Here is a 22808-nt window from a genome sequence, read left to right as displayed (position 1 = left end):
GAAAAAAAGGATAAATTTTTTTCGCGCTACATCAACGATTTTTGATATGTAGGTTAAGAAAAAGATAACCAGTACGAATCTGGTCGCGAGCCAAATTTTGGTTGTTGCGGACAAAAGTTATGGCGCTTTTATTTCTACCAAACTTAGATGAGGTTCCAATATGGACTCAATCGTTCCACGCCTTCGGGTACCTCCCACAAAAAATTTCGGAAAAGTTTAGTTTAGGACCTGCTCTCGAATCGTTTTAAAATTTTCATCAGGGGCAAAACCATACTTCCTGACAAAATAGCCTGAAAGTTTCAAAACCCTCTATGACACCGTGTGTAGTGGATGGAGCGCAAGATAGCTCTCGAACGGATCTGCCGATTCGGTCCAAAATTTGGCCTTCGTAATATTTTGTCCAAACATAGTTTAAATTCGAAGATAAGCCATATCGGTCCACTCCTTCACGTACTTCCCCCACAAAAGTTCAAAAATGTTCGGCAAATTTGTGCGCACGATAACTCTTGAAGGGAGTGACCGATGTAACCCATACTTTGCACATCCTAATATATTTACCAGATATAGATCAGGTTCGAATATGGACTATATTTGTCTATTTGTCTCTCGCCCAAAATTTCGGATAAGTTCACTTTTAGACCTGCTCTCAAATCACTTTGATTTTTGTTGAAGCGATTTGCATTCGCTACTTTCATGAGGCAACCAATTTGGTACAAACTTTGGAACTCCTAATATTTTGTCAAAATTTAGTTTAACGTCTAAAATGGCCTATGTCGGTCCTCCCTAAGGGTACCTCCCCCACAAAAGTTCAACATTTGTGTCTTAGTGCAGTTAATTCCTAATTCACATTTTTGTCTGCAAGTTCAAATGTCCAAAAAGGTCTACAAAATTCTGAATAGACCTTAAATACATTCGATCTGTCCGTAGGTGAAAGTCTCACTTCACATTAGCTGAGGGTATATATCCGTCGGCAAAGCCGACTGACACTTTTTTACTTGTTTTGTTAATATAACATTATTTCATAAATCATAGGCAAAAGATCATTTATTCGTGCAACAGGAAATACTTTTTTAACAAAACATTTTTCTTTAATTTCATAGAATTTAAAAAAATGCTAAGTGGTTTGTGCGGAACCTTTTTTATAATAAAATGGAATGAATGTTATTTTAGGCATTTGTAGGCAAAAGTTCAAACCATATAATTGATTATCCCACATTTAAATTTTGGCCGGAAGCTAGTCTGCTTGGTGATCTCAAACAAAGGCTTTTTATAAATCGAGCGCCACTAACACTGTCCTATATAATTCTGATTGAGGCCTCGGCAGATATATGTGGAAATGGCGTGCAGCGCTGTTCTGCTTATGAAACCCATGCTGATGATCGGCAACTGGATATCCATTTCTGATGCAGGGGAGGTGCAAGGCCTCAAGAGTCATTGCCTGGAAGAAAAGCAAAATGCCTGGCTTAAATAGCGGGACCTACAGTCAATTTTCCAGGTTTGAGAAGTTTGGTGAGATACTCAACTGTCGGTTGCTGCTGCTGTTGCACAAAGAAATCATTAATCTAAATTTATCCTAAACTAGATTTGTCATCTTGCATCGGGTTTGACTCACACTTTTTATGATACGCCCATTGATGAGTCTTTGTACCAGTACTGGTCTTCTTACTATCCTGGATCTTTCTTTGCAGCACGTTCCTCAGAAGATCTAACCCTCTTCACCACCACAATTTGTGTTTCTTTTTGATCGAGTGGACACTTAAAGGCATAGACGCATAAAAATTCGCATTTCTCTAGTTTGCACCTATGGAACCATCAACTGTTCCACTTTCAATTTCAATACCGTCATGAAAAAAATGAAAAAATATGCAATGGAGCTAGAAAAGCCATAGACTCATAAAATAAGTCCATAACTTTTCTAGCTTCATTGCATATATTCAGACTATAGAAGAAAATCTGAAATCCCAGCTTATATACTTTCTCAGGTTGTGAATGTGTCGTTGGCATCGGAGACACCATCACAAATTAAGAGGAGGTTTCCGCAGTCTTCATTCGTCGTCGTAGAAATTTCGCTAATAGAAAGTTCAATTTTAGGTAGGTTAAAATTGTTTCATCGAGGGATGCCCGAAAATACCTGGCCTAGGCAGCACCGCGTATTGCCAGGCGCCATTTGATTTTTTTGGAAAGTTTGGCAGTTTTTGGCCTAGACTTACTCAGGACAGTTTGCCGTACGACGATGTTAAGTGTTGTTTACAGTGACTTGAAAAAAACACTTTGCAAAAAAATGAAATTAACTTGTGAACATTTTCGTCCAAGAATTTTTCACAACTTTCGACGTGGATAATCACGGTGCATCGATCAAATTAAATCTTTGTATATCTATAAAGGGCCATCCTATAGCACTATGAAAAGCTGATTTAATGAATTCAAAGAATTTCTCGTCAGATCCCCCAACATTTGACAATCGCTCAAAAAATGATCTTGTCGATTGGGGCAAAGAAATTGTGAACAAAAGATCGTCACAAACGACGAAACAAAACACCAATCGACCGTGGGGGTCTTAGAAGGCGATCCAAATCCAACGATTGATGTTCATGGAAGAAGCACTAACCATGTGACTACTATACGACTTGAGGAACGTAGGACGATTGTTCTGCGTAGTACACTACCATTTGTTTGTCTGAAGTCTCCTTAGAAATTGGAAAAACGAACAAGAGAAGACGAATCATAGTGCACCATGACAATGTGAGCTCTCACACATCGATTCAAACCAGCGCCTGTTTGACCGAACAAAACCTGGAATTGATGACTACCCTAACTGGGGCTGTGCGTTTTGTCCACAGCTCACTCCGAGCTGAACATTCCTTTGCCTCCAAGCTTTTTGTTACTTTTGACTAAACTTCGAAGGCGGGACGCCATAAGCTTTTAGACGTGTCCGATACATTCATTCTTTATAACTTCTACCTCTCCATATGGATTAGAATTTAATAGAATTTATTTCAGGGAATTCCCAACAGGTAGCCATTGTGAGGTACATTACCAATAATTTTTTTTTAGATTTTTTGAACTTGACAAGTAGGGATACCGAAAAACGAAGGTCCTGAGGGTCGCCCAAAATCGGTCGTTGTGCCAGAAAAAAATATGCCGTGCATGAACGGATAATTCGAGATCGCCTGGTTAAGTACCGTGAGATAGACACATCCTTGGGCATTTCTTCCACCGACTATCATTTGATATTGCATAAATACCTGGCCTCGTTAGATCCAGCAAAATTGGACAATCGCTCAAAAAAAGGCTTCTGTGAATTAGTTCAAAGAAATGGTGCATAAAATCGATCGCTGTGCTTCAAACAACGTTTATATAATCTTCACAGACGACAATATTAGAATCTATTCTTAGGAGCCTGAAACAAAGCAGGAATCGGTCGCTTGGGTCTTCGAAAGCGAGCCAAATCAAACTAAAGTTGTTCATATAAGAAGCACTTCGAAGGAAAAGGTTGCCTGGTTGGCAAATTGAGAAATATAGGATGGTTAATTCCGAGTGGTACACTATAATTTGTTTGCATGAAATCTCCTGAGAAGTTCGAAAAACGAACAAGAGAAGACAAATCATTCTGCGTCATGACAGTGCAAACTCTCACGCATCGATTCAAACCAGCTCCAGTTTGACAAGACAAAACGAGGAATTGATGGGTCTTTCGCCATACAGCCCTGATTTGGGATCCAATGACTTCATTTGATTCCAGAATATCAAGAGAAAAGGCGTGTTCAACGATTTTCGTCGGCAGAAGGTGCAGTTGAAGTATTCAAAAACCATGTTTTGGAGGTGTCTCAATGGGAGTGGAAAAAGTGCTTCGCCAATAGGTTAAAGTATATAAATCATGCTGGAGACTACTTATGAAAACAATAAAACCGTTTTGTATGATAAATATTCGCGTTTTCATTGTTAGGCCAGATAGTTATCGTTCAGCCCTCGTATTATACCCACCCACCTTACGCAGAAACTTAAAAGTATCCAAAATAATATTGTTTGACGAATAATAAAATAATTTGTTAGGTCATGATGTTATACCCCTTTTTAAATCCTGAATATCTACCAAGTAAATAATTTAACTTTTACTTTTTTAGATATCTCGTATACCTATACTCTGCTGGTGGTATAAAAGTTATGAAAGTCAATTCATCGGCAGTACCATTGACAGAAAATACCTATATCAACAACGACAGCCTTAATATGGAACCTCAACAAGTTCATACATTGACAATAGAATCAATTCGCTCAGATGTCGTCGTGGAACATACACCCCAAGAAATTGAAGCAAGGGATAAGTTATTGGAAGAGATTCAAGAATTTGCCAAACAAGTTTCCGAACTCATTGATTATGACATCTCAGTGACGGGCAAGACTCATGGCATTTATAAAAAGTTCTGCTTAAATCACACTTGGCTGGAAATGCTATTGGCTGAAGCTCAAAAACTCTGTGAAGTTGAAAAGGCATCCCTTGAACAGGCAATTGAAGATCAGTCACGTATACGTGATTGGATAAGGAATTTGCTGATGGAGAATTCGAATAGCATCACCTTTAAGGTCAGGGCAATATTTTCGAATTTTTCCTTTGAAAACTATGGCATGCGCAGAAGTAATGACAATTTTGCAACACTTTACGATTTGTATCGTTTCTATGGTGTGGAAAATATGGATGTGGAAAATGACGAAGAAGAGGAAATGTTGGAACAACTAGAAGCATCTGGGGATAGTGAAGCCATTGGGAGATCGTTGGCCACTGTTACAAAGAAACGCAAATACCTCCACATACAAGGTTCAGCTTATGATCACATCATTTCCGATGAACTGGCCCTGCAAGATATTGACAATGTCACTGCCAATCAAATGTATAATCATGATGCAAAGATTCGCATCCTGTTAACGGATCGTTTAAAGGAAGAATTCAATAAACGATTTGAAGAAATTCGCAAAATCAAATTTGAACTTATGGAGGCAATATTGAGCACAAATTCTACACTAAATAAAATATACGACAACATGAATTGCATGCTACGTCTGCTGAAAATGGATACCTTCCAACCTCCAGAGCTGTCAGTGCCAGAGTGGAGTAATGATGAATTTATTCAGCGAATAATGGAGGTTGATGATTCCGAAATCAAAGCTGTTAATCGGCGTAAAAAGAAAGCTGAAATAACCACCGTCAAACATGGTCGTCTACTGCTGTGGTCTGTGGACTTCTGGGTTCGATCTTTGGTCATAATGATGGATGGTGTATTGGAGAAATTGTGGGAAGAGGAAATTAAGAAAGAAATACCCATTCCAGAATTTATGCTCAAGAAAGAAGTTACCGAATACACGCTGGAAGATCAAAAGGCATTGCGTGAATATGAGGAAAAGGTTCGAATTCTTACCGAAGATCGTAAGAAATATTTGAAAATTCTCACCGAAAATGATGCCCGCGTTAATGAAATGAAATCGAATTATATTTTAAAATTAAACGAACAAATCACACAAATGATGATCATCAAATTGAAGTATGATTTTGCCATCAAACATGTCCGACTGCGGAACTTGAACATAAAGGTTATGTATTTTAAGAAGTTGCAGTGGCTGAAGAGGATATCAATGTTAAGGTAAGGTACATTTTAAACTTACTTGCGAATTTTTAGAATTAGAAAATTACCATAACTTAATAATACTAGAATAGTTTAGGCAAGGTTCGGAAGAGGGGCGATGAAATCACATAGTGTTCATATGGTCATTAGGCTTATGACTTCTTAACCTTTTTCTCAAAAATGAATTCCTTTAGTAGGAATGAATAAACTTTTGCCTATTAATGACTAAAACGTATTTTACATGTTTTATAAAACATGCATCATTTATGCACATGCAACATTTATAGGGGATGGAAGATACCAAGCAACGGTCCTGGCCGGTTTTAACATGGCAAAGCCCAGGATTTATCTTGGTCCCTCTTTCATCTCAAGTGGACACTGACATCCCCGTGGTGTCACCTGGGGAACTGCCTTTAACACTCGTTAAAGATAGTGAGCTAACATGTGCCGCGCGTTCACCCATAAGAACGTTAAAAACTTGGGTTTGGGCGTCGGGTTAGTAACCCTCCCCTAGAAAAAACAGCCTACTATGAAAAAACGAAAGAAAAGAAAAACAAACCCCTCTAAAGTTGACGAACCCCGCAAACGTTTTAAGGACCATGGTCTGCGAATCTGCACCTGGAATGTTCGCACTCTTTATAGAGAAGGTGCAGTCTTCGCATTGGCAGACGTACTTGAAAAGTACAAGACCGATATTACTGCCATACAGGAAATACGATGGATTGGGAAAGGCGTCACAACAACACCTAAAGGTGACGCACTGTATTATAGCTGCCATGACGTAAAGCATGAGTTTGGTTGTGGATTCGTAGTTAGTCGGAGACTAAAACATCTGGTATCCAGCTTCACCCCAGTGAATGAAAGACTTGCTGCAATTCGAATAAAAGCTAAATTCTTCAACATCAGCTTTATTTGCGCTCATGCTCCCACTGAAGAAAAGGACGAACAGACCAAAGATATATTTTACGAGCGCTTAGAAGAAACATATGACCGTTGCCCTGCCCATGACATTAAAATCATTCTAGGCGATTTTAATGCCAAAATTGGAAATGAGAATATCTTTGGCCCAACAGTCGGGAAATTCAGTCTCCACAGTGAAACATCTGACAATGGTATGAGGCTGATAGACTTTGCAGATGCAAAAAACATGGTAGTTAGCAGTACCAGATTTAATCATCTCGATATTCATAAGGGCACCTGGCTGTCTCCAGATCAGAAAACAAGAAACCAAATTGATCATGTTGTGATAGATGGGAGACATTCATCGAGCGTGTTGGATGTACGATCGTTCCGAGGCGCAAACATTGATTCGGACCACTACCTTGTTGCAGCAAAGGTACGCACCCGCTTAAACGTAGCAAAAAAATACGAACAGACACGACACGAAAGTTAGACATCGGTAAGCTGCAAACACAACAGATAGCCGCAGCATATTCCACCAATTGCTTAATCAAAGCACTCCTCATCCCGATAACATATCAGCGCAATGGCAAAGCATTGCCCACTCCATGCAAACAGCCGCAAAATCCATACTTGGATACCAGAGACCTCCACCAAGGAATCCATAGTATGATGAGGAGTGTCGTGCTGCCACGGGAGATAAGACTGTATGCTCTAACTATAGGGACATAAGTCTACTCCCTATTGCCTACAAGATCGTGTCAGGGATATTGTGCGAACGACTAAAGCCTATGGTCAACGAGATAATTGGACCATTCCAATGCGTCTTTAGACCTGGCAAGTCCACCATTGACCAGATATTTACCCTGCGGCAAATCCTGGAGAAGACCCAAGAGATGCAGATCGACACCTACCACCTTTTGTCGATTATAAAGCAGCCTTCGACAGCCCGCTGCGTTTAAAGGTATTCAAAGCCATGTCTGAATTTGGTATTGCCGCAAAGCTCATCCGGCTTTGTAAAATGACTTTAACTGACACGAGGTCCTCAGTTAAAATAGGAAAGAACCTCTCCGAAGAGTTTGGTACCAAAAGACAAGACAACATCCTGCTAGAAAAGGTTATACGAGAGGCAAACGTCAAAAGAAGTGGCACAATCTACACCAATAGCCACATGTTACTTGCTTATGCTGCAGTAAAAGAAGTAACTGATACCTTTATAAAGGTCGAAGGATAATCTGCTAAAGTGGGTCTGGCGGTAAACGGTGAGAAGACCAAGTTGATGGTGTCGACGCGCAATGCGCCCATTGAACTCGGACCGACTGTGGAAGTTGGTTCCTATAATATTGAGGTAGTAAAAGACTTCGTCTACCTCGGCACCTCCGTAAACACAACAAACGACATCAGTTGTGAAATAAAAAGAAGAATTGTATTGGCCAACAGATGCTACTTTGGTTTAAGTAAGCAGTTTAAAAACAAAGCCACATCTCGTCAAACAAAAATAAAGCTCTACAAAACATTGATACTACCCGTGCTGATGTATGGCTCCGAAGCCTGGGTACTTGCGCAAGCAGACATGGCAGTGCTTGGAGTGTTTGAGAGAAAAATTCTTCGAAAGATCTACGGACCAATCTGCGTTGACGGTGAATATCGACGTCGCATGAACCAAGAGCTGTATCTGCTATACAACGACATCAATATAGTTAAACGTATCGAGACGCAGCGATTGCGTTGGCTAGGCCATATCATAAGAATGAGCGATGATGAACCCGCTAAAAAGGGGTATGAATACATGCCACATGGCTGTGCACGCAGAATTGGCAGGTCAAGGAATAGATGGCGCAAACAAGTGGATGATGAGATGAAAAGGCGCGGTATTCCAGAGTGCAAAGCAACAAATAGAGAGGAATGGAGATCTCTTCTTAGTTCGGCCTATAGAACAAATGTTCTGTAATGGGCCAGCTAAGTAAGTAAGTAAGTAATTCCATACAATATCTGTCAAATAAATGACGTAAACTCCCAAAATACCTGTTTTAAGTGCAAGAGTAAAATGCGTTTAAAATGACGTTTATTGTATTTAAGTATTAAAAAAGGTCACGCACAAACAACTTTGAAAACATTTTTTACAGTGTGCTTTGGTGTCCATTTACTTCAAATTTAGTAACTCATCTTTAACACAGTTGCAGTTGACCAATCGAACTGAAACTTAGCACACTTCTCAGATTTGGATGAAAATACATGAATATGAAACCAAAATCAATACATAACAGTACCACCCGATTTCAGGTATTTTGAGGATTTAATCTTGGCTGTAATTTGACATTTGGAGTTCCCAATGGTACAGAAACTCCCCCACCAAAAATTGTGGACATAGGTCCAGGTTTTGATATATCTCCCATATAGCGGTACCACCGGATTTCAAGTGATTTAATTTTATTTGTTTTTGTTTTTAGGCCGAATTGGCTGTAGCTCGGCATTTGGAGTTCCCAATGGTACAGAAACTTCTCCACCAAAAATTGTGGACCTAGGTCCAGGTTTTAGTATATCCCCCATATAACGGTACGACCAGATTTAAAGTGTTTTAAGGATTTTATTTTCATTTTTAGGCCGAATTGCCTGTAACTTGACATTTGGAGTTCCCAATGGTACAGAAACTCCTCCGCCAAAAATTGTGGGCATAGGTTCATTTTTTGATATAGCTCCCATATAACGGTACGAGCCGATTTCAAATGTTTTAAGAATTTTATCTTCATTTGTAGGCCGCATTGGCTGTAACTTGGCATTTGGAGTTCCCAATGATACAGAAACTTCCCCAACAAAAATTGTGGACATAGGTCTAGGTGTTGGTATAGCCCCTATAAACGGTACCACCCGATTTCAGGCATTTTAAAAGTTGTATCTACATTTTCGGCCTAAGTTGACTGAAACTTGATTATGGGGTTCTCAGTGGTCAAAAACTTTCGTTACTAAAAATAAAAAAAATAATTAAAAAAATTGAGTTACCGTGTTTTATTTATAAATGCACTGAAAACTAAACAAAAAACATTGTTCCACAACATCCCATACGGGACAAGGGAGACTTCTCTCATATCAATGAGTGCGCCCCGATTCATATTTAGCTCAATGATATGGGACCTACTATTTATCGCCGAGTCCGAACGGCGTGTCCTAAGACACCACTTATAGAGTAATGTTTCACGGCTGAAATACTCAGGAAATGTTGCCAACATTACTGAGGGGTATTTTGCCACCGTTGAAAAATGTGCATACCATTGCACCACGGTGGCACCCAAAACTAGAAAATAATTCTTCGCTTAGCTTCAATATGTATATTCTTCTTCATGATGGAATCTCTCAAATAAAACACTTGAATTTAAATTAAAAATGGTGACAAAATTAAACGGCAAGCGTTTTATTTGGGAGATTCAATCATGAAGAAGAATATACATATTGAAGCTAAGCTAAAAATGTATTTTTTAGTTTTTAGTGCATTTAATTAATTTTTTTCAATATTTTTTATTTCAAAAATACTATGACATGAAAAAAATGTTCTCAAAAATTGTTTCCTTTTGCACGAATGAATGACGTTTTGACCATTGTATAAGTTAGATACGTTGGCCTTCAACTTCTCGAGCCCAGTCGATCACGGATGCTGATTGACAGCTCGGGTATCACCTCTACAAGTTCCCTCTGCGGAGACCGGAGAGTGTAGATACCAACGGGCGACGGTTGTTGTTGGTTTGCTCATTTTGATACATTGGAGAGACTGTTCTCTCACCGGAATAATTGTAGTTGTATTAGTATTAAACGAAGATCCTCTGCGATCAACACGATCCTCTGCGATCACTAAGATCCTCTGCGATCCACGTGAACCTCTGCGTTCACTTTTGTTTTATCTCTCGAAGCGAAAGCATCAAGGCCTCTGCGCCAACCCACGATTACAAAAGGTAATCTCTTTGTTATAAAGAAAAAAAAAAAAACACAATAAACACCAATCTTATTTATATAAAGAATTAATACTGGTTGTTTTTATTTCACTTGTTCTTTTCTCCCCCCACTGCTCATCATATACGGTAACTGAGAAACATACCTATGGATCACCCCTCCCTCACCTCAACATTTTATCCAATCGAACTGGAGAATTTGTTGTTGCCCAATTAAACAACCATAATAACTTTTATTCCATTTAAATATTGAAAAAGTTCCCGCACAAGCCACTTAATTTATATGGTATATGAAATAAAATATATGATGTATGATATTATAATATTACATTATATATCGTCACCATAAATGCCCGAAGACGTAACCCACAAAACCAAAACTTTACAGGAGAAGCAAAAAACGTTATAAAATTAAAAACTGTTTTACGGAATATTAATCTTATGAAGGCGAGTATATGGGATATTATCGATCATATACGAAGGGGAATAAGTAGTGAAACCAACACCGCTGAATTGCTAAGTTTTGAGATCCTCCATTACAACAAAATCTGCAATATTATCTCATTTTCCGAAATGCCATTTCTTGAATAGGATCGTTGTTTTTGAACGCAGAAGCTTGAAATTTTGCCAGAGCATGTATTTTAGCTTTATGTATCAGATTACGTCAAAAAACGAATTTCTATTTTCATGTCGGTTACGTCTTCGGGCATTTATGGTGACGATATATCCCTTTAGAGACTTCATAAGTTTCTCAAAAAACCTCATATAGAAAATTTTTCAAATGAGCGTGAGCTTTTTAATCGAATCGCCTATAACTTAGATTTTATCTAATCTTAGGTAAAAAGTCATAACCCTAATGGTCATGCACTTAAGCCAGAGTTGTTGTTGTAACAGCTCGTTGTACTGCTTAATCTGGCTCTGGGTGTATCTCCAGTTCTAGGAACGTTGCTGCTTCGATGAGTTGTAACCACAAAGCTACTGGAGATAGTTGAGTTGGTATGGCAGGGCAATTGAAAAGGCGCAGTGCTTCGTGCGAGCCTCTTACGCATGCTGGACAAATGTTTTGCGCGGTGTCATCAATCCTTGCCGTGTAGGAATTTCGATGGCTGCACTATTGCAAAAGTAGTTGAGGCAGAACTACTCTGTGGTTTTCTTGGCAACTGACGCTCTTCAGCAACCGAAGCTGAAGAATGTGGAGAGTTTTGCGGGTACCAAATTTACAATTTATGTGTATATGGCATTTGCGACTACTTCGCTGTGAATGCTATTCAAACCAGCTTGATAGGTTTGCGGATCTAGCCGTCATATCTTCTAACGTTGGACGTCTCTTTCTAGATCATGAAGGTCCCGCATGTCCTCTTGAGTGAGTGGGATACAGGCTAAAAAGGTCCGGAAATATCACTCACCTCATCCTTGTTCTAAGTTTCATGTATGACTGGCGTTAGCACATATAATTCATTATCCAACGTTTGAAACTTAGCCGGAGCGTGGAGTGCTTGACAGTATCAAAGGCTTTTGATTAGTCGAGCACCACCATCACTGTCCTATCGCACGGCTTGCTCTTTTTGAGTCCTCGACTAAAATGTGTGAAGATGGCGTGCAGCGACGTTGTCATGCTGTGCTCCTTACGGAACCCATGCTGATGATCGCAAACTGGATCTGACGCTACTGAGGAGTGAAGCCTGAAGAGTTTTTGCTACGGGCGAAAAAGCTAAATTCACCTTTGATAATTCATTATCCAACGTTTCAAACTTGGCCGGAGCGTGGTGTGCTTGACAGTATCAAAGGCTTTTGATTAGTCGAGCGCCACCATCACTGTCCTATCGCACGGCTTGCTCTGGTTGAGATCCGACTAAAATGTGTGAAGATGGCGTGCAGCGCGGTTGTCATGCTGTGCTCCTTACGGAACCCATGCTGAATCTGACGCTATTGAGGAGTGAAGCCTAAAGAGCTTTTGCTACGGGCGAAAAAGCTATATTCACCTTTGATGACATCCTTGCCTGGCTTCGTTAGCTGCCCATTTCCAAACTTCGAAGACAATATGGGTGGATGACTTATCGATCCTGATGGCATTCGCGACATCATCCGTTGTCGATTGTGGTGGTTTGCTCTGGATCAGATCTAATGCGACGCATTTCTCTTCTCTTCTCTTCGTCCTGTCACTCCCAACAAACTGTCGATTAGAATAACTTCCGCGGCTCTTCGGATTAGTCAACGTAACGTCACCAAATGTGACAAAGGTCCTATCCCCCTTCGTTCCAGTTTGCGTTAGGGACTTAACCGTTGCCCACAATATGCTTATTCCGGATCCAATGTTGAAAATTTTCAGATGATTTAGCCACATGTTCCGCTTATGTTCACCTACAAACCGGTTATTTTTCAGTGTCAGCTCCCTGACTCTGGGGTCACTGGGGTTGGCTGGATGAAGCTCATCAGCCTCATATGCTAATGCTGACACCTGTGCTGGAAAATTTGGTCTCACTTCGAACATTTTAAGCTCTTCCCTACTGGACAGAAGACATTTTAAGATCTTCTTTTATGCGTAGCAGCCCTTTTAAGGTCTTTCTTAGTACACAGAAGACTTTTTAGCTCTTTTTTAAGGACTTTTCTAGTGGGCAGAAGACTTATTAAGGTCTTCCCTAGTAGACAGAATACCTTTTAAGGTCTGTTGGAGATTGTGAATGAAATGCAACCATGCACAATGAGCAACACATATATTAGCGCCATCTGTTTATTTCATGTCTAACTATATGGATAGTTTTACATCGATTATGGAAAACTTCTTAGTATCGATATGTAGTAATTAGATATTCTGTTATCGATAGAAAGTTCTAGAGTAAGAACGTTTTGTAATATAAGCGCCTGTAAAGAAGCATAAGTTGCCAGTTAAATAAAGTAAGAGTTGCTGCTAACATCCCCTCGAAGACTAAAGCGTTTTAATTCCTGGTGGTTATACTGCGCCAAACAAATAATACTTCCAATAGGTTATGGGCCCAGGAAGCTCTGGAAAGAAAAATCAAATTGTGTGCCCGGGAAGCTCTGCAGTGAATATCAATTGTGTGTGTCCAATTGAAGCGTGTACCCCCCAGGAGAGCAGCAACAGTAAGGTGTGTCCAAAAGAAAAGTAGTGTGCGTTCCATAGCGACGGTTGTTGTGTGTCAACAACGAACTATTGGAGTGTACAACAGAATAGTTATTGTGTGTCAATAACAAGAGGCTAAGCAGCAAACAAAATAAGAGTGCCAGTGAAGATGGGTTCTTCAATCTACAGCATTGAGAAGCTGGATGAGTCCAACTATGACTCCTGGAGCCTGTGCATGAAGGCGGTGTTAGTCCACCAGGAGTGTTGGGACATTGTGAGCGGCACAACAGCAAAGCCAGAGAAAGATAATGATGCTTGGAGTAGAAGAGACGAGAAGGCGTTAGCATCACTTATACTCAGTGTGACTCCAAGGCAGATAGCGTACATCAAAACCTGCAAAACGTCATCCGAAGCGTGGAACACATTAAGAGAAATCCACAGGCCAAAAGGGCCAGTACGGAAAGTGACGCTATTTAAAAGGTTGTTGGCTCTGCGTATGGGCGAAGATGGCGACGTCCAAGAACATGTGTGCGAGTTTGCGTCGTTAGTCGACAAGTTAGCCGAGACGGGCATAGAGCTGCAAGAAGAATTGTTCGTCATTATGCTTCTTGCAAGTTTGCCAAAATCTTTCGAGAATTTTGTGGTGGCGTTGGAATCGAGGGACGAGTTGCCAAGTATGAGTTCCCTCAAGATAAAGCTGGCCGAAGAAGCTGAAAGAAGGAAAACCATCAGGCACGCAGAAAATGGTGAAATTGCGTTCATGTCGCACAGCAAAGAAAACGTAATGCGCAGTAAATTTGTATGTAGCAACAACAACAAAAGTGATCAAGAAATTTTTCGTGTGTGCAACAACAAGGCATGTGAGCGCACAAGTACACGAAGGTACAACAACAATCGTAACAGGCGCACAGGCAAGAGAGCGGGCAACAACAATGAAAATGTGAAATGCTACAGTTGCGGTCGCCGAGGGCATTTTGCTGCTGAGTGCAAAGACAAGGAAAAGTCCAGCAAAGAAACACACACACATTCATATACAATACTAAAATCGCCCAACAACAAGAACATTTTGAACTCCAGCGTGTGGTGTGTCGACAGTGGAGCTTCAACTCACATGTGTTGTGATAAGGATATGTTCGAAAATTTGGTAGATCACAACGAAACGGTTAATTTGGTTGGCGATCAGAAGATTCATGCGAAAGGCAAAGGCAGTGTGTGGCTGGCAGAGTGTGACGTCATGCTAAAAGACGTTCTATACGTACCTGCGATGCAGTGTAATTTCATGTCTGTGGGCAAGATAGCGGAGAAGGCAACGGTGAAATTCAATAACAGGGGCGCAAGAATTACAGAAAATGGAAAAACAGTTATGTATGCCAGGAAAGAAGGCAATTTGTTTTTGTACAGCCCGCAGAAGAAGAAAAATGTGTGTATGCATGCGAATATGCGCAATAAAAATTGGAGTGAGAAGCATGGCATTGAGGAGGGGAAATTCCATGAACATGCAGGCAGGCCAAAGAAAAGACAGGCATATCACGAAGAAGAGTGTGAAGCATTTTGATGTAAATTGAATATGTAAATATTATTGAAATATTGAAATATGTAAAAATGTATGTGTATGTATATAGTAGAATATAAGATTATTCATAGTGTGTCTATGTTTATGAAACATTGTAAGTCAATGTGTATGTAATGTTGTATGTCAACAAGAATAAAATAAAGAATTAGGAATATACAGTTAGTCAACTATATTATTGCAAACGATGAACTTTTAAAAATTTTGATGTTTAATTCGGAGTTACTGCAAGAAATTCTTTCAATAATGTTGGGATTTTTGTAAATATCTGTTGATTTACCTGTTAATGACAACATCAAGCCAATAAATCCAGAAATCGGTTGGAAATAACAAAAACAACGGGCAAAAAAGGATAGATACCTGCTTTTTGTGGTGTCAACTAAATAATTGCAAAATGAATTAATGTGCAATAAAATCGTGGGATTTGACCCGCGATTTTTTGCATTTAGGGATTTTTAAGACTTTTATGGTATGTGGACATGTAGATCCATAATTTTTGATCATAAATTAATTTTTGTGTGTGTAACATAGACGGTATATTCAGAAAAAGAGAAAGTCAGGTAAACGGTTTCGGAAAATATTCTACATTTTGTCTATTCCAATTATAATAATGGTACATCCGAAAGATAAATCCCTAAAATCACGTCTCGTAAGCTGAGATGTGTATACAACATCATATACCGCACCGAGAAAGAAGCCAGGCTCAAACTGAGGGCGTTACATGGCAGGTCTAAAATAGTAACCACACGAGTTGACTGTAGAATGATTAAAGAAATTAACGAAATAGCCCAAAGCAGCACCAGAAAATAGCCTTTTCTAATTAAAAATGATTTTGGAGTAAGTGTGTCACATGGAAAAGTCAGAAAAGTGCTACATAATAACAAGCACACATCACGAGTGACTAGGTAAAAATCATTGCCCTCCAATCACAATCCAATCTTTTCCCGCCATCTTCAGTGTTGGGATGGCGTTATATTTTCTGATGAGACTAAAATTATGTTGTACTATCACAATGGACCTCAAAAAGTATAGGGAAACCATTGAACGCCATGGAAAACAAAAATTTAATACATACCGTAAAGTTCGGAAAACCGTCAGTCATGGTATGAGGTTGTATACTAAGCAGTGACGTTGGTAAAATCCTGATTTTGGAAGAAACAATGACATAGGAGGTTTATTTAGATGTCTTAAGAAAAGATTTAAGCAAAAACGTCAAGAAATTTGGTCCTGTTGGCCATGAAAATTCAAACAAATTGCAATATGAGTACTACCAAGACCACGACCCTAAGCATAAATCTAATTTATGTAGGACCTGGTTGTTATACAACTGTACCAAAGTCATTTACACCCCGTTCCAGTGTCTAGATATTAACCCCATTGACAATTCATAGGTACACCTGAAGGAAAATGTCGGGAATAGGTCGCCCACTAACCTGGGGGAATAAATAAAATGCAATAAAGAAAAATGGCTAAAAATACCATTGGAATATGACATTCCGAAACTTATTTATTAAATTCCGATACGTTTACAAGCTGTTTTTGATGCCAAATGTGAACATACGAAATATTAGAACCAATTTTTCGAAAAAAACCGTGAATGACAGAAAAGTTTTGAATTTTGCAATTCTTTAGTTGACAGTGCAAATATTGAGTTGTACTCATTTTTGTTAATTTTATGAAAATGTTTAGTGAAATTTAGCTACTTTTTATTTTATTATATTAATAAACATGTGTAAGAATTGTATTGTTAACAAAAATATTAATAATGATATGTATTTATACCAATAAAATGATGTTTTATTTAAAATTTTGTAATAATTTTGGTTTTGCAATAATTAAGTTGACTAACTGTATGTGTTGAGGAGGGATGTTGGAGATTGTGAATGAAATGCAACCATGCACAATGAGCAACACATATATTAGCGCCATCTGTTTATTTCATGTCTAACTATATGGATAGTTTTACATCGATTATGGAAAACTTCTTAGTATCGATATGTAGTAATTAGATATTCTGTTATCGATAGAAAGTTCTAGAGTAAGAACGTTTTGTAATATAAGCGCCTGTAAAGAAGCATAAGTTGCCAGTTAAATAAAGTAAGAGTTGCTGCTAACATCCCCTCGAAGACTAAAGCGTTTTAATTCCTGGTGGTTATACTGCGCCAAACAAATAATACTTCCAATAAGGTCTTCTATAGTATATAGAGTACCGTTGAAGATCTTCTTTAGTAGACTGGAGACCTTTCAGAATACCTTTTCAGTAGTGCGATTCTCTAATAAATTTTTTGAGTTAACCAGAAAAGTCGGTAAAATTAAAACGCAAAATTATGAATGAATACCTTTTAAGGTCTTCTATAGTATACAGAAGACCGTTGAAGAACTTCTTTAGTAGACTGGAGACCTTTCAGAATACCTTTTCAGTAGTGCGATTCTCTAATAAATTTTTTGAGTTATCCAGAAAAGTCGGTAAAATTAAAACGCATAATTATGAATGAAAAGTTCAAATAAAAGTTGACAACACGCTTGCTATCGGTAGAACTTTACGACTGCTTTTTATTCGTCGCTAACTTACAGAAAAAATCGGTAATTACCCAAATTATAAGCATTTTAATTTTACCGACAATTATCGGTAACTCAAAAAAGGAGTTAGAGAATCGCACTACAGGACTCTCCTAGTAGACATAGGACATTTTAAGAACTTCTCTTATAGACCGAAGGCCTTTTAAGGCTGGATTGTGTCTACACCCATGAATGTGTTTTTATTCAGTTCAAAAATGTATTAAAAATGCAAGCCATTGCAAACTATCCCAAAATAATACAGTCGAACTTCCCAATAACGAATACTTCTCTATAATGAAGTTGATTTTAAGGCAGAAGTGGGAATTATCACACAAAATAATCTTTTTATAACAAATTGCTAAAGGCGTTTTTATATTCTCTTCCCATCCCCAGTTAAGATTTTGACATCTACTCCAACAGCACTCCATTAGCAAATTTGAGAGTCGATTTAGCAATATCTAGAGTTGGGCAATCTCGTTCCTTTTGCGGTTCGATCTTTTTCGTTCCGTTCCGCAAAAGGAACTAGGTCGTTCAGTTAGTTCCTTAGTTCCTTTTAGTACCAGCCTTTATATGTATACTCACACTCAGACTCGTTCACTCAGTTCATATCGTTCATGCATCTTCATCAAAACAAAAGGTAAACAAAAGAAAACAAAACTTTTTTATTTTTAATAACATTTTACTCCATTCTTGCAGGGGATAATATCATTTCAATGGACCAGAAAATTATCTATTTGCTTTACAACTGTTATGGAATCTGGTAATGGCAACAACTTTGCATTGGTTTGGACTCAAAGTGACAAAGTTTCCTTGGGAAATAAAATGAACTCAAATGTGATTATTGGCCTCCCAAAGGAAAAATAGATTGTTTTCGGCTTTCATGGCGGTAAATTAAAAGGATTTAAACCAAATTTGCAATCGGCACGTTCGATACCATGTCTGCCCGAAATATATCCTGTTCTATTTGATTGCAATGCAATGCATTTCAACTTGCTGAGCCTTACAATGATACCATAATGAGCCAGGACCACTCTTGGGGAAATAATATTGAAATTGTTACATGGAATTGCTACATGGAATCAAGAATCAGTATACCGTATTAGATGAATCTCTTATAGAGGGCAGAAAAATAAGCCAGTACGCATGTTTGGAGGTTTAGCGCTACAACTAAGCAAATATGTGGCGAAATATGTGTAGGATTTGGAGTATCGTCTGCAACATCATCACGCCTACTACGAGCAGTTACCAAAACAACATCAGGTTTGACTCTTCGCTCAGGACACAATAGTTTGACATTAATACCTGGTTTTTAAACAAAACCTGCTTGCTGTACCAGTAAACGGTAGTACTTCTCCAGTTCAGGAAGACGTTGGAGGCACACATATGGCCTGTTCCCGTACTTTATAAAGAGGTAAAATTGTTAACGAGTCCCATATCAATTTTGCTGTGTTTTGGTGCAAGTCGTAACAATTTTAAAAACTTTTGAGTTCTGGAACAACCGTATATTTCCGTGTATACATTTTAAAAAAGAACTGATGATGGTTTTGCTAAGTGAAAAAATAACAACAACAATGGATTAATTAACAAATATATAGTATTTATTGTAATATGCATTGTAGACTGGTTGGCTACGAATGTAATAATAGGAAGATAATTTTTGTGAGTAAAATAATTATATTTAATTCATTTTTGATTTTGAAATACTGGCTTAGAATTCATACAAAATAGACAAATAAATAAATAGTAAAAAAATATACATTGTTATTTTAATGAATGTAAATTACATGTTGTTATGAAGGAAAACTATTTTATTCACTTTTGATGGTTTTAAAAGTGTCCTTCTGTCACTTATTATCTGACCAGTGGCAGAAAAAATACGTTCACATGGAACAGAAGTTGCCGTTATGCATAGACGCCGTAGCATATATGCATAAACCCGAGGATATAATGTTTTCCTTTGTTTCCACCACACCAAAGGATCCATTTTGCGGCCAATGTATTCCTCGTTAAGGTACTTGTCAAACTCCCTTATAGCTGCGGCAGTGTTATTTTCCGGTCTTGTTGTTTTTCTGAAATCATCGTCGAAAAACTTCCAAAAATCCGGTTCGCATGTGCTACGTGATTCAACAATTTCATTTATATTGTTGTTTTCTCCTTGATTTGGAAGTTTTATGTTGCATATTCTTTCCTTTAAACGCTTCACTGCTTTTTCATAATCTGCACTACTTTTAAAGGCTTTCCTTTTAAAGCGTGGATCAAGAATAGCACTCTCTGCATACAAAGTTTTAGTTTCGTACTCCCCAAACCGGGTTGACACACTTTTTTTCAAAGAATTCAACAATTCTGATATTACTGTCCTTGTAGAGAACATATTGGCAAAAGACCGTTCTAAAATGTTAGTTAGAACAAGTACCTTCGAGAGTGTTACACAGCTCTCCGCAGAAACTTCTAAAGTCATCTCGTAAAATGGCTTCAGTATAGGTAGAATCTCTTCGATCGTACCCCACTCTTCGAAATTTAGGATCAAATCCGGCTGTATTAAGGATAAGGTTGTTATGACAGCATTTTTTATATCATGGATTCGTTGGAGCATCTCATACGTTGAGTTCCAACGAGTATCAACATCCTGTTTTAATTTGAGCACTGTCATACCCATTTGATTTTGGGTTTCACACAGCTTTTTCCAAGCATTTGGACTTCTGTGGAAGAAAGTCACAATGTTTCGCACTTTAACCAAAAGTTCATTGACATTTGTAAGGGCCTGTTTAACAACCAGGTTTAAAGTATGTGCAAAACAACCTATCCAAGGAATGCTTGCATTTTGGACAGCTGATTTTACATTTGGAGCATTGTCAGTGACAATAGCTGCAATTTTTTGTGTAACCCCAAACTCATCTGCTACTGCTAATAATGCAGTCGAAATCTGCTTTGCTGTGTGCCTTTCTGAAAATTCAACACATGACAGCAGGTTAGACACCAATATGTCATTGTTAATATAATGGGCTGTGACAGCTAAGTAGGAACAATTAGCCTTTGATGTCCACCCATCTGTAGTGAGGCAGACTGCAGATGCCCCCTGAAGTTGTTGTTTAACATTTTCAAGTAAATCACTATATGTGCTATCTAACATATTGTTAGATAGTGATTTCCTTGATGGCAAGCAGTAATTTGGACACTGCGATACCAAGCCAATCAGATTTTTAAATTCAGGCTCTTCTACCATGCGGAAAGCGTGGTGTCCTTTCACAATCATTTTTAGAACCTGTTTGTCAATTCTTTCAGATTTACGGGGTGGAGGAGGTCGATGAAAGAATCGGGTTATATTTGGCTGGTTGACATTTGAAATGGGTACAACAACAGCACTTGTTGTACTGGGTTGGGGACCGCTGGCCGCTGGATTGGTGGAATTTTGTACTGAGGGCGAGCTTATTTCATTGGTGTCCACATTTAGGATTTCAGCCTGGGATTGTCTTTCTAGAACAAGTGGTGTAAGAGGATGCTTCCTTTTCATGTGTCTACTAAGGTTCCCAATGGACCCCGAGGCAACACTTAGAGAAGTTTTGCAATACTTGCATTTAGCTCTTCCCTCAACATCATCAAAATGAAGCCACAATGGGCTAATCTTTCTAGATGCCATGTCAATTCTGTAAAAATTATAAAGTTTCCATTAGTTTTTTTGGAATATATCATTTTAAATTTTATATAATCAGTTTAGGGGCGCCACACGGATCGATATAAAATCGTTATATATTTCCTGGGTTGGAATAGTAATGGAAAATTTCCGAAACTGTCGAGATCCAGAAAATGTGGAGCCTAACCATATGTCTGTATGGTAAGACTTTGAATGCGATCATAGGGATGCTCCCAAACAGGCCTTTGTGTTTATATTAATATTAATAATTAATATTAATAAAAATAAAACTGATTGATAGGTCAATAAATACCTTTATATTATGTTATTCCAAAGACTTTCTTACAACCAAATTGTGTAAAATGCCGAGAATATAATAAAGGAATTCTGTAAAGAATTTCACATAAGTACATAGTATATGAAACACAATTTTTTTCACATAACCACTTACACACAAAATTACATAAAACTTTTAATTATCTGTATTTATTGTTTTCTTTTATAGTTTTGCAAAATAAAACTATTCCAATTGGTATTTACTGACTGTTTATATATTTTTTGAATTCGGCAAAGATCAGTTTAGCAGAAATAAAAAACGAAACGACACTATGACATTTCTTATTCGCTATTGAAAGAGAGAGACAACTGATATTAAATGAACTAATGAACTAACTGAAAGAGAAGAGCAAACAGAATGGGAGAAAAACGAACGAGGGAGCAAAAGGAACTACCTGAACCGCATAGTCGGACCTAGTACCGGTCGTTCCTTTTGTGGAGTAGTTCCTTTGAACTAGTTCGTTCCGGAACGACACAACTCTAGCAATATCCGTCCGTCTGTCTGGGTGGTGCGCACGATAACTCTCGACCGGATTAACCGATTTGGCCTTCGTAATATTTTGTCTTAACTTACTTTAGTGATGGGCCATATAGGTCCACTCCTTCAAGTACCTCTCCTACAAAAGAACGAAAATGTTCGGAAAATTTTTGAAAAATACTTTCCGAAAGATTCTTTATACATCGTGAAGTTTCTACCACACATAGATGAGGTTCCAGTATGAACTCTATCGGTCCACTCCTTCGGGTACCTCTCACACAAAATTTCGGAGAAGTTCAGTTTAGGACCTGCTCTCGAATCAATTTGATTTTTATTGTAACAAATTGTATTTGCTAACCTATTACGGCAGTACAGGTTTTATAAGGGGCAAGTCCATACTTCCTGAGAAAATAGCCCAAAGTTGTAAAAAACCCCTATGTCACCAAGTGTAGTGGTTGGAGCGCACGATAACACTGAAACGGATCCGCAGATTTGGTTCAAAATTTGGGCATCGTAATATTTAGTCCGAACTTAGTTTAACTTCGAAGATGAGCCACATCGGTCCACGCCTTTTGGTACCTCCTCCAAAAAAGTTCAATACTGTTCACTTATTGTAACAACTTCTGTTCGCTGCCATTACGATGGTACAATTACCAGAGCAAGTCCATACTTCCTGAGAATATTTCCTGGTTC

At 38.4% G+C, this 22808-nt stretch overlaps 1 protein-coding gene across 1 annotated transcript in view; it reads left to right on the top strand.

The window, feature by feature from the left end:
• LOC141405033 (uncharacterized) overlaps nt 1-22808 on the top strand; it is a 40658-nt gene that overhangs the window by 15655 nt on the left and 2195 nt on the right. The window contains exon 5 of the mRNA XM_073988988.1: nt 4125-5636. Coding sequence (XP_073845089.1) covers nt 4125-5636 — 1512 coding nt within the window. The remainder of the gene's footprint in view (nt 1-4124; nt 5637-22808) is intronic.

This window comes from Musca autumnalis, unplaced genomic scaffold (assembly GCF_047663935.1).
Source record: "Musca autumnalis isolate F117 unplaced genomic scaffold, ASM4766393v1 scaffold_5, whole genome shotgun sequence".
Taxonomy (NCBI): domain Eukaryota; kingdom Metazoa; phylum Arthropoda; class Insecta; order Diptera; family Muscidae; genus Musca; species Musca autumnalis.
Note: the sequence above shows the minus strand (reverse complement) of the source record. Positions and strands in the feature narration are given on the sequence as shown.